At 44.5% G+C, this 12,874-nt stretch overlaps 3 protein-coding genes across 4 annotated transcripts; 1 reads left to right on the top strand and 2 right to left on the bottom strand.

Annotated features, from left to right (window-relative positions):
* The first annotated feature begins 3,522 nt into the window (after positions 1-3,522).
* On the top strand, positions 3,523-8,106 carry BCIN_08g02010 (hypothetical protein). Its single transcript, XM_024694449.1, has 2 exons — positions 3,523-4,549; positions 4,602-8,106. Exons 1-2 carry the CDS (start codon positions 4,119-4,121, stop codon positions 7,519-7,521), a joined length of 3,351 nt encoding a protein of 1,116 aa, XP_024550239.1. The 5' UTR covers positions 3,523-4,118; the 3' UTR covers positions 7,522-8,106.
* A 75-nt stretch (positions 8,107-8,181) lies between these two features.
* On the bottom strand, positions 8,182-9,384 carry BCIN_08g02000 (hypothetical protein). The gene has a single exon (XM_001553381.2). It carries the CDS (start codon positions 9,089-9,091, stop codon positions 8,366-8,368), a length of 726 nt encoding a protein of 241 aa, XP_001553431.1. The 5' UTR covers positions 9,092-9,384; the 3' UTR covers positions 8,182-8,365.
* An 832-nt stretch (positions 9,385-10,216) lies between these two features.
* On the bottom strand, positions 10,217-12,865 carry BCIN_08g01990 (hypothetical protein). Of its 2 annotated transcripts, XM_024694448.1 has the most exons (2): positions 12,513-12,865; positions 10,217-12,443 (listed from the first exon to the last, which is right to left on the bottom strand). In XM_024694448.1, the coding sequence occupies exon 2, from the start codon at positions 11,974-11,976 to the stop codon at positions 10,312-10,314; it is 1,665 nt and encodes a 554-aa protein (XP_024550238.1). In that variant the 5' UTR covers positions 11,977-12,443; positions 12,513-12,865; the 3' UTR covers positions 10,217-10,311. The 2 variants fall into 2 exon arrangements, with proteins under 2 accessions (XP_024550238.1, XP_001553432.1); XM_001553382.2 differs by having other exon boundaries at positions 10,217-12,865.
* Positions 12,866-12,874: the final 9 nt, after the last annotated feature.

Below are 12,874 nucleotides of genomic sequence, written 5' to 3'. Positions count from 1 at the left end.
CGTCCAATCTCTTCTTTTCTGTTACATAACCTTCACTTGTGTATCTCTTATTTGGAAAAAGAAGTGTGTAGGGCTAACGGGGATCCGTATTGTAGTGTCATGCTGATAAGTCTGATAGGTTAATGCAGCGGGCAGTTTCCGAGGGTTGAATAGATAAGTTGATAACGGTGGGAGGGGAGTTCGTGTGATCGTGGCTAGTGGGAAAAGCTGGATTCTGGAACGTTTATCTGTAGAACGGATTGGTTTCGTCCGGAACTTCCCAAGTGGACATACACGCATGATAGAACATTGTGAGGCGTCAGAGCAAATGGCGGAAAAGATGAGGTTATCGTGAAGCATTGAGCCTACTAGAGGAGATATAGCGGAGAGAAACGATACTTATGATGGACCAGTATCTTCGACAGCACATGCACAAAGATTAGTAGTGGTAACACGATAGACGACGCCTGACTGTAACGTGAGAAGCTGAGATTACAAATGCTGGCGATAACCTGGAGTAGAAAACGCTGGGAATCTGGGAAAGTTGCATTGTGCCGCTGCAGCGCAATGCGTTCTCATGCATTGAAGGCATTTATGTTACCGAATGCCTAGAAGCCCTCGGTTGGTCGAAATCATGCAGGCTTCTAGTGCCAATATACATCTTGTGACTTAACGCGTGGTTTGGTTCGACAGTACTTCTATATTGTGCTGTGCTCAAATCCATACTGGGTAGAGATTATGCATGCAAGAAGTGAATATTTTTCCGCTGCCAGATCATCCTTTTGTGAGCTGAATTGTCATTTTTGTACTTCCTTGGGCACGACGGATTAGTAGAGCGCGCCTGAAGTCTTGTACAAGCAGAAGGAATCGTGGTGGTTTAATCCATTTCCAGGGGAAGATGGCTGCTGGCTAGATCTGCAGGTTGTAAGGATTTGACAAGATCCTCCAACAGGCACGCTGTTGTCGAATGGTTGTCGGTACCGAGTATGATGTTGGTTCAAACGTGAGCTTAAATAGGTGGCATAAACAACGTGGCGTGTTGTTTCTAGAAATAGGACGGCTCCTACGACAAACATTCTCACCATAGCTGAAATTCAAATTGGGGCACCATTCAGTTAATCGTGATGTGGGCTGTTCTCATTCTTGAGATGGTATTTCGAGATTGTGTTTCGAAACGCCGCAATACCGTTGAGCTGTTGCTTCACTGTGCGCACTTGTGGAGATCGTGACGTTAATGTTTCCGATAAATTTTCTAATTTATTTGGAAGCTGATGATTCCATGCCTTGCCTGCGTTGATTGAGATGTGCCAAAGAATCAAAATTAATTCTGGCTGAAGAAAATTTCCCGACGATCTAGCTTTTCGTCTCATGTCGCAAAATGGTCGATTCAGCGTAGTTAAGGATAGCCAAGCTAGATATCTGCACTAGTGTTTGATGGTACAATTTCAACATAGGTACAAGAAGATCAGGGAGGGTAGATAGAAAAATGGCCTCTAGATGAATTCATAATTGTTGAGAGGGCTATTGTTTTTACATTCTATGTAGCTCTAGGTGTTGGTTTTCGCTTAGTTTCATGCAGATTGGGACGAGGATGAAGGGGTTCATAATCTAATCTCAAACAAATTTGGTTGCCGGCTTGCATTACCACGCTCTTGATTGCGTATTCATATGTTCTTTCTAGCTTTAGTGATTCAGGTTCATGAATATCATTTGACAGCCGAGAAAGACCACTGTTGATCTATCGTGTGTATCATTCATAGTTCCATAGAACGACATTTGACAGCCAGCCACGGTCGATCTATTGTGTATATCATTCATAGTTCCATGGAACCACGTTTGGCCCGGAAAATGCCCAAAAGTTTGCGTAGTCACTGGTAGTCTCAAATAGAGCCTGGCTCAAGTGCTATGGTACCAACTACGGAGTTGATCTCCGAACTATTGAAGAACGTCAGATCTGGCTATGATATGCGTATCAAGATAGATGGAGTTTCGCGTTCAAACAGATTCTTGATGAGACTCGATTTGTGTCTCATCTCGTGTTCTACACGGTGAGTATCGAAATTAGTTAGGGGTGACTTCTTCTTCTTCTTCTTCTTCTTCTTCTTTACCCATCATGATCTAGGGACGATAAGAGTAGAATCAATCCTATGCGCGCGACAGAATACAAAAGGGCATTAGGAGCATATAATATTCCCAGGCAGTCAATCAGTAACAGTATATTTGACAAACAAGATAGGTGCTCCGCCACAAGGATCTCATCGTGATCAAGGAGTCTGAAAATAGCAAATTAGTGGATCTGATCACAATTTCAATGAGCGTCTTCAAGCTTTCGAAAGTGGAATGAATAAACTTCCACTTGTGCACGCACATACGATTACAATTTCAAGATCAAGTTATACACTCCACTTGATAATTTTTTGACGCGCCATGGAGGATGATTAGAGCCTCAGCCACTACCAGCGGGGCCAACCTCTTTAATTATCTCGAATCCTTGGATTAAAGTTAAACATTATTATTGAAGAAGGGAAATGCCACCAAATCTTATGCCGCCCGCTAATGCAAATGCATCAGCCAAGCCGATCTTTTCTATCCGTTTGGAGATTAGAAGATTCCAATTGGATGTATCTCCACATTACCACACTATAGCCTGTCGTGGCCTTCGAATCCTTGAGAACAACAACCAAGTATTTGCCGCTCTCAAGAACGAGGCTTGATGTTTGGCTGTGTTGGTGTGAGGGTGGTGGTGGAGGACGACGGTCAAGGACGACGGTCAAGGACGACGGTAAGGGGCGACGGTGAAGGACGACGGGAGGATGGTAAAAAAGCAAATGAGAGTCGTGGATCTACGGAGATTTCGTGATATTGGGGAAGACCGATAGAGATCAAACAAGTCACCATTTGAAAGCTATCGTGAAAAGAGAGACAGAAAGAAGAGAGACAGAAAGAAGAGAGAGAGGAAATGGCGTGATGGCTTCATTCAGTGGCAGTACGGCACGGCACTGTATCTTTCTTTCTATCTAACATAACATATGCTTGATACTTGGTATGTAGCTTACGCTATCGCCGTGCATATCTCGCTGCAACGCCAATGGATGGTACATGCTTCTCTGATATTAAAAACGATGATGTAAATGTCCATTTGTTGGATATCAGAAAGGATCGTGTAATAATGTTTCATCCGTATAACGAAAGCATTTCGTAAAACTTGGACGTATTCTCGCGAGCCGTGACATCTCTCGTCGTATCCCTAGACTGGACTCTTTTTGCCCACGCCAGCCACTCCAAACCCAAGAAGCGAGATACATCATACCATACACAATAGCACTCATTTTTCATCCCGCTGCTCGATCGTCGTCAGCTTGGACGCATTCTGGTGATGTAGACCAAGCCATCAATAATTGAGTTTTCACATACCGCAAGTGTCACCTCATGGTTCTGGGCTGCGGGTACTCGTACAAGAGATTCCCATCCTTCGTACAAATTAGTTGTGTTGCATCTTTTTTTCTGCATCCTTTGAAACACCACTCAAGCGCATTTTTCAAGCGCATTTGAACAAAATCCATGCATAAGTTGGATGGCGCATAATTCATACATTCACTTAATCCTAAAGGAGCAATTTTCACATTCATTCCTGTTTCTGTCCTGATTGTCCCCCGTGTCCTGCCTTCCAATTGGCAGCGGCAGCATCTAACCTCCTCACGTATCCTTGATTTCTTTCAAAGCTACCCCGTTTCTATTTACATGGTATGAGCTACGAAACCTTGTCAAGGCTGCTATCCAACATTAATCCTTGATCAAGCCCCTGTACTACTCTCCAATGAACATCGCGCCTTCTCTTCCCTTCGTATCGAGAGTTGATATATACAAGAGGCATATCAGCATTCATGTCGAAACTCTCGGCCTCCTCTCCTTCCTCCTCCACCTTCTCGACCTCCTCCACCTCCTCCTGGTATACCGACATTAAACCTCGTTCTCCAATCTGCCCTATATTACATACTTTCCATAAGATCTTCATTAATTCAAGATTTTGGTAAAGTATAATCGGAGCGAAATGGAAGCAATATAATATACATCGCCAGATGTATAATAATTAAGCTTCAGCCTTCTCGTCTTTCGATTATCATTCTTCCGCATCAAATATGGGGAACAGCCAATCGGCACAGGGCCCAAGACGAGGCAAGAAGTTATCGAAACCAAAAACCAAGCCCACCGGGCCACCGCTATCGACCTCCAACAGCCCAAATCCGAGTCGTCGAAACTCCGTTACTGGAAAGGGGATTGTAACTGCAGCAGCTTCGGTTCTTCCCCATGGCACACTGGTTAGTGTTCTTGAGACTGAGTCTCTTGAACATGTACCAGAGCCAACACCCACGAAGAAGAAGAGAATGAGTATATTCAGGTCAAGGAACTCAAAGAAGGATATGGGGAAGTCTCAATTGGATGCCAGTGTTGACGTTGTGCCGAGTGTTTCTCCACCAGTAAATACGGGCAGATTTACAAGAAGTAATTCTGTGAATTCTGATGCTGTTGAGGCGACAGAGGAAAAGTCATGGAGTGCTCAAAGTCCTAGGTAAGTCACTTCAGATGCTCTCTATGTAGAATTCGTACTCATTAAATGGCAGACCAACATTCCACCGTTCACGAAAATCGCTTCCACATGTACCGTTTTCATCAAATAATAATAATAATCGCCTTTCCCTCGTATCAGAAGGCCTCCCTCCGAGACCAGATTCAATAAATATCGCAACACATTTGGCTGGACAACATGTTGGAGAGATGGATTGGCAGTTGTCGGACCCATTCTGCCAGAGAACTCAATCAGACCCTGCAATATATGCACCTATTCGTCGAAAATCTCTTCTTCAACACGGTGTAGCGACAAGACATAGCGTCATATCAAATCCTCAATCTTTTCAAAATCAAATACCAGTTTCGTACCACAATGTTGGAAAATGGTCTGTGGCACCTTTGACATTAAGAACAAATGTGGATAACGAAAATCACGGTGCACGTACTTCTACTCCTAATGATCTTGGCCACATTGGTTCATTTCAGCTTGGTTCGCTGAGAATTACAAATGGTTCGGCAAGTCCTACGCCTAGTGCCGACGAAAGAAGAGCTAGTCTCCCATCTAACGATCAACATATTGCTGCTTTGCAAGCAAGCTCCAGAATTCAAGGTATTGCCAATCGAAGCTATACCATTTCTGTGCCCGCAGAAGCCATGAAACGTCCTTGGGCACCAACATCTCTCTCACAATCTCCCATTGAAAATGATTCTCACGATCCTCTTACTATTAAAATCCCGAGTACTACATCTCCACTTAATTCGCCGTTATCTCCTACTAACACTCATTCTTTGACTCTTCCTCCTCAATTAAGTCCATTTTCTTTTGTTGCAAGTCCCGTCGGGTCCCCATTAGAAGCTACGAGCAAGAACACTGCTGTAGATGATGAACTATTCGAGGCTGAAATGACTACACCTACGCTCGATTCTTCTTACAGTAATGATAATCGTTCATTTGACTCTGGCTACGGCCCATCACCTGCTACACCAGAACAGCAAACTTTAGGCCGGATCCACAGTCAACAAGACGTTATCTCAAAACAGCTGGCAACAACTGACAGTGGATACAACTCATCTACATCCAGAAGGAATTCAACAGCGCGAGTCTCACCGACGAGAATATCCCTCAAGACAACAGAAGCGCCACCTCTTGCCAACCATGCGATTCCGATGGTTAGCATAGAATCTCAAAAGATGAGCAGATTGAGCAATGTCTCCCTGCCAAGTTCGAGTTATCAATCTCAAGTCCAACAGTCAAAGCCCATGTGTTATAGACAGAGCATGCCAGCGGTTCCACGCCAGCCTCAAAATTTCAGTGCTGGTGACACTTCAAGCTCACAGTGGGGAGTACAGAGACAACGCCCACAATCTTTCTACCCTGGCGCTCCAAGATTCACAGCGCAATCTCGATCACGGAGTGAGATGCATCTACCTTCTGCGTCCTCATTTCAAAATATCGACAGTGTGGATGAAATCATGGAATACAAAGCAATGCGAAGGATTAGTTCGAAAGAGACCATAACTACCATAACGTCTCTGGAGCCTGGGGAAGTAGAGTCCACATATAATAGGCTACACAATGCAATCCCTCCTATTCCTTCATCCATCCCAGAAGAGGACTACCATACTGGTTGGAAACCACCAAACGCACGAAGACATTCGTATGCTCCATCAACTCCGTCTACACCCAAGAATCGATATGCACTACAACCGTATCACGCCCCGACTTCTCTGAATGCATATCCACAGGAGGACCAAACAGATTTTGAGAACCATCTCACATCTTTTGACAATATCAAAAATAGCTTGGGAGGATCTCCCTATGATTTGGCACTTACGGCAATGGAAAAGACGCCTCCACGAGCTACACCAAGGGGTGCACCTGCTCCTAAGATGAAGAGTGCGGCTGCGCAACTTCAATCTACGCACACCAATTTGATTCGATCTCAATCCGAGGAACCTCCCCTATCAAGGCCGGATATCAATGGCCGCCAGGACCAGGACTCTTACAATAAGCTTGTGGGCGGTAACCCGTTTGACCTCAGTAGTACTGGACCAAGCTCAAGAGCTACTTCATCAAGCTCCACATTCACTCTTCGGGATTTACCATCGCAGAGACGCACGGCCGAGGAGGATGTGAAGAGGTTATCTATAGCAAGAACCAATAGGGTTAATAGTCCCCCACCTGTCTCTTTCCAGAATCAGCGAAAATCTGTTTCCGTTCCAGTTCCTGCTTCAGGGCAATTGGCTTTGCCAAAATTGAGATCTACACCAGTGGCACAATCTCCTCTTTCACAGCCATTATCACCGGAAACAATGACTTCCTCATATCAAAAATCAGTCACTCCACCTCCAAGATCTTTGACCTCTCCCCCCATCCGAGAGGTACCAAGTCAGGGATCCATGGTGTCGGGACAAGAAGTTTGGTTTGATTCAAAAGAGCAAGTCATACCTGCTCAACTTCAAATTGGTCATGCTGAAAGGCCGTCCAAGATAAGATCTCAAAGCGCTAGACCAGCTACACAATACCATCGACCTATCCCTCTTCATCACTTTAGCTTCGATGTTCAGGAAAAGTCTGGGAATAATTCAAGAGCTGCGAGTCTTTATAGTGAAAAGGAGTGGGAGATTCATGCCGGGGCTTATGATCACACCTATGGCTCTTCTACTAATCTTCACGATCTATCCGGTGAATTTCTAGCCAGCGAATATGATAATTCGTCTTTTGAAGAGCCTCAGCTAATTCCAGAGATGGGGCGTTCAACGCAGGATATGTTAGTACTGGACCGATATGCGGGAGGTCTAGGATATGGATTTGAGCCCGGCTACGGTCTAGGCGGGAGTGCGGGAACGAGAAACAGCGGGATGATGAATAATGGAGGAAGAAAGGGAGTCGACGTGTCCAAGCAGTGGGGGCTGGATTTTAGTGACGTGCCTGTTGTCATGCAGAGAGTGCCAGTTGGAGCTGGTATCTAAACGAGCAACATACTTTCCGCCTGATTGGCATTAGCGGGGAGCAAATAACACCTCATACGACACAGCGACACATATTTTTAAGTTACCAAGTTTTAACATTAGATTGGACCTGGGACGGCAACGAAACATAAACACGGAACGGCGTTAACTTGGCATTTATTACATTTTCTACGATTTCTTTTTCTTTTGTAAGAAAATCCGTTTGGATCTGGGGCTTCGGGGGGCTTTGGCGGGTTTGGGGGAAACAATACATTTGGATGACGGATGGATACCCAGGTTTTTCTTTCTCATTGCTTTTTTTTTTTTTTTTTTTTTTTTTTTTGGAGGAGGCTACCTTTTCCCAGCACAGTGAGCGTGGAATCGGTTTGCTTTATGTCGCATTGCATTGCATTATTCGGGAATAGAAGGTGCGCATGTACCAGGACATGATTGATGGAGGAAAAGGGCCTCGGAAAAGAAGTGAAAAGAAAGATTGTACATATTTGATCGACAAGGAGTGTAGATACTTGTAAATATTACTGGTCGAGAGACCGGGTTACTATCATTGATAGTAGGTAACGCAAATAGATTTGGCGGTGACTTTTACTTTGTGCCTACTTTTTCTTGGTGAATTTGATTGTGAATAATGGATTTCAGTTAGCTCGTGGTGATCTATGTTTCTGCTGCCGTTTACTCTCATGATTACCTGTGACTGGGGGACGATGGCTGAATCACAAGGAAATTGTTTTTGATAGTCTTGAGTTGCTGCTTGGATGTTGATCTTGCTACTGAACTTCTTTCATTACTTGGAAGCTCATGTCAATGTTATCACTAAAAATTATTATATTGATGATATGGCGGTACCCTATGAAGAAGCAGCTTTCACAATCTTCTCAGCCATCTCCGGCAAGGTATCAGCCATAACCTCCATATCTGTATCAAAGATATCCAAACACGGTTCTTTCTCATACTCTGTGCAATAAGCACCCTTGAATCCAACCTTCTTTGCAGCCGAAACATCCCACATATGGGCCGCTGCAAACCACGTCTCATCATCCGCAGCAAACTTATCCAAGGCCGTTCTATACGCTGCCAACGCCGGCTTGGCAACTCCAGAGCTATCGCACGAGATGAAGTTTTCTGCAGGCATTTCAACACCTCCCTTTGAGAAATATCCCTGCACGCGCTTCAAATCGGCCGTGGTCAATAACCACACTTTAAAACCACCTTTCTGCAATATCTCAAAACACTCCTTGGCGCCTGGTCTCAATCGTAGCTCAGAGTACCCTTGAACACACGCGTTGAGTTCTTCATCGGTGCATAGAGCTCGTGGGTCTTCGACTCCTGCGAACCACAATGTGCGGTAGAATGTTGACTCCAGGATACCTTTGTAGGGCTTATATCGCTCGGAAATGGATAGGAATGTGAATTCGAGCTCGGCAGCGGTCATCCAGCTGTAGCCGAAGAATTTTGCGGTGATATTGTGGGCGCGCAGTTTTTCGCCAATGGCTCGATCGATTTGCGCGTGGTATTCGTCGAATGAGACGAGGGTGCCGACGATGTCGAAGACGACTTGTTTTTGGCCGCCCATTGTTCGTGCTTATTTCGTTATTTGGCTATTTTGTTTCAGTGTTCAATTGCTTGCTGGCTCATGGAAACCGGACGGTTTACTTTGGTCAAATGTCACAATGCAGAGAGAGATTGGATTTGTTGATCTAGAGACTTAGGTACAGATTGAAATAATTGGTGGGATCTCCTTTGCACTTTGAGCGACTAGACTCCTGCTCTCTACCTTCCAGCGATATGTGATTCCAACTCAATTGTTACTTTTGTGATACAATTGTATGTGTCATTCAAAATGCAATGTAGTTGTCGACAGAGCTCCTATCTCAATGTTTGTTTGATCCCACCTACGGGTTCCTAATCGCGGGAAGCCCCATGATGTACATGATGTGATTCGCAATAATAGGTTCCCCGCATTGGCACCGTCTCCATATTGTATGTAACCTCACTACGACTGCAATCTAATAGCATGTCCGATCTCGCCCGAAGTTCGTTCTAGTATCTCCTGATTCCTGAAGATAGTTCTTGAAGTTTATCTTATGTTGGCGGCTTATCTGGTAGGTTTCATTTTGATGCACACCCCTCCTTCTTTGCTCCATATTCGGCTTCTAAACTAGCATTAGAGTTGAAACCCCGAGAACGATTATCCCACTCAAGATGTCTTCTTATCTGCAGCATCTTCCTATTATAGCATCTCCTATTTATAATACTTCACATATGTATGGTCGCTTCTTATCGCAACTTTGCGAGACTACAGGCGTCGGCTTCAGGGGCTGGTGTCGGATAAGCTTCGGGTATGGCACTTATCTACGGGGTTCCTTTCCCGCAAACTCTACATTACGTTGTATCCAGGTATCTTGTTATCTGCATATCTGTTGAAAATAAGATTGAGTATTCCATCATTTTAGTGCCCATGGAGAGGATGATTCGGAATGGTCGTCGCCAGTGCTTGCCAATTTTGGAAGTTGTGTCGCCTATTGTCGAGTGGGTGGCGATATAGAATTGCGTTGAAATTGGGATTTTCAAATCATGATAGGCAAAGTTCTAAACCAGAGTTAAAGGATTGCAGATTTATTGGGCGAATGAACAATATTGCTACAAATACATGCCATATCACATCCCTGTCTGGTTCAACAGAAATCTAAATCTATAATGCAAAAAACGTAAAATTTTGATTATGATCTTGTTCGAGTAACTATGTAATAATAATGCTAAACATGCTATGTGACAAAATTGCTGCAGAAGATCTCAAGACCACAAAATATTCAATCTTCCAAGCCCCTTCTTGGGCTCCTCCTCTGGCTCTGGGTTTTGCTGGTAAATCTCAATGAATCCTCGAATAGGCATTTCCTCCAAAGAGATCATTTTTGACTTGGCATAAAATTTATAACCAAAAAACAGAATCAGGAAGAGGGGAATGTTCAAATATGACGAGATGAATGTCTCAGTGTCCCATTCACCATGAATGAAAGTCACGTATCCTCCGGTAAAGAGGAGAATGACAAAGAGGGCCAGAGAGACCCACGTCGTGTATGGCTGAAATGGTGCGGCCCATGGAAGTTCAGTGTGGCGATTAATTCCTTGCTTTTTGCAGCCAGCTTGAAACCTGAGGTATACGAGCAAGATGGATATCCAATTAACCAACGTTGCGATTGAGACAAGATCTTGAAGCCAAGTGAAAACTGTACTAGCAGTACTCGACAAGGTCATGTAACCCAGGCACATGAAAAGAGCATACAAAGCAGCTGCAATATAAGGAACACCGGCACGGTTCACTCTAGTGAAGATTTTGGGAGCATGTCCATGCATAGCCATACCAAAGAGAATTCGTGTTCCGCCAAGCATACTGGAGTTTCCGGAAGACCAAGCGGAGGTAAGTACAACAGCATTGATGATCGATGGGATAACCTTGATACCGGCATTCTTCGCAGCAATAACAAACGGTGATTCTGAGGCAGTACCACTAGATTGAAGAAGACTGGGGTCATTGGATGGAACCACAAGGCCGACCATGAAGATTGTCAGAACGTAGAACAAAAGAATTCGGATAAAGATGCGCTTAGCGGCCATGGGGATTGCTCGTCTTGGATTTTTCGTCTCGGCAGCAGCTACGGTGATATTCTCGATTCCAGAATATGCATATAAAGCATTGTTGAGTGTTGTCCAGAACCCAAGGAAGCGACCCAAACTACCGCCAATACCCAAGTACTGGACGAAAGCTCCAGGGTCCCTCCAGTAACGAAAGCCTATCGATTCATGGTTCGGACCTCCTCCACAAGTAATAACGAGAGCCATGATATTGATTCCGATGACAAGCATAATTTTCAACATAGAAAATGTAAACTCCAATTCACCATAGACCCGAACGAAAGTGACTGCGGTCATAATCATGAGAACGGCAAAAACCGTGATCCAGACAGCATTATTGATGGTCGTCCAAAATTCTATCAAAACTGCGGCGGCGACAATCTCGGAGGGAATAGAGACAATGTATGAGTAGACTTGGTTCCAGCCGTTGGCGAAAGACATGGCAGGGTCGAAGAAGTGCTGAGCATAACGAACTTGTCCTCCAGTGAGAGGAATCAAGGCTCCCATTTCTCCAACAGCAAACACTACGCTCGAAACAGCGAGGCCAACCACCGAATAACCCAGAAATGCACCTAGAGGACCGGATCTTGCAATTGCTCGTCCAGAACCAAGGAATAGACCAGTACCAATTGTTCCGGCAAGCGCGATCATCTGAATATGGCGTTGATGAAGGCCTTGTTTGACAGCTTGCACCTCCTGAAACTCTACTACTATTCCATTCCCATATTGACCAGAGTGAACTTCGATGTCCCCTTGTTCGATAGCCTCGTTCTTGGAGCCTCCATGACCGAGCTCGTAGTCGTCTGATTTATGATCTGAGGACATCTTTAACAGATCCCAATATCAGTTAAGAGGGATGAAGGACAAATTTTCCTGTGTAAGAATAATGGATCTTGACACAGAGTATTTCTGGTCTATCTTGTACTCTTTCCAGATCACAGAATCCTCTACCTTGCATTGGTAGGGAAGCCACATCGAGCTAGCTGTAGATAAAGTGTATCAAGTAGGAGTCTCTTATCATGATAACAGTTATCTCTCGTTCATCTCGAAGCACTTTGCATCATAGCTTTGCCAGAACTGAGAAAGGGTATGTATACCCGCAATTGGATGCTACCCCGCTAAGTCAATGATACCCAAATGCCCCTTCGGCTCTGTCCCCTGCTTAATCCACATAATGATAACATCGCTTCAGCCAAACCAACTCGTTGAAGCTGTGTCCTATCCAATTGCGTGCTAAGCTTCCGGGGTCCTCTACCCGCAGAGCTGATAAGCATGAAACCGTTGTACGCACTCTTTACATACTTCAGATGATGTTTTGTATGGAATGATATGTTGGAAGTTTGGCATTATTTAAAACTTACATTAGAATCACCTCCTTCATACCTTGTAGTATAGCCTCCTCGTAATTCATCCAAGTGTCAACTTAGCTAGATAGTGACTTGTCCAGTTCCTTTGAGGGTTGATCAATCCCAGGTTACGAAAATGGAGATCGTGTTTTTCCAACCTGTACTAGGTCAGATTATGGGACAGCCATCCGAAAAACAAGCAAATTGTGGGATACGTCGTAACTCTCGTGCTTGCGATTGACCAATGGCTTTGAGCTCAGCCAGATCTCGAATATACTGTCTGTAGGGTAGCTGGGTAGTATGTGAGTTCATTTGGATAAAAGAACCAAATACAGAAATACTCTTTCGGAATCCCCATTCTGGATGGCGGAAGATAT

Source organism: Botrytis cinerea, chromosome 8 (genome assembly GCF_000143535.2).
Source record: "Botrytis cinerea B05.10 chromosome 8, complete sequence".
Taxonomy (NCBI): Eukaryota; Fungi; Ascomycota; class Leotiomycetes; order Helotiales; family Sclerotiniaceae; genus Botrytis; species Botrytis cinerea.
The sequence above is the reverse complement of the archived record's forward strand: the minus strand, read 5'-3'. Positions and strand labels throughout refer to the sequence as shown.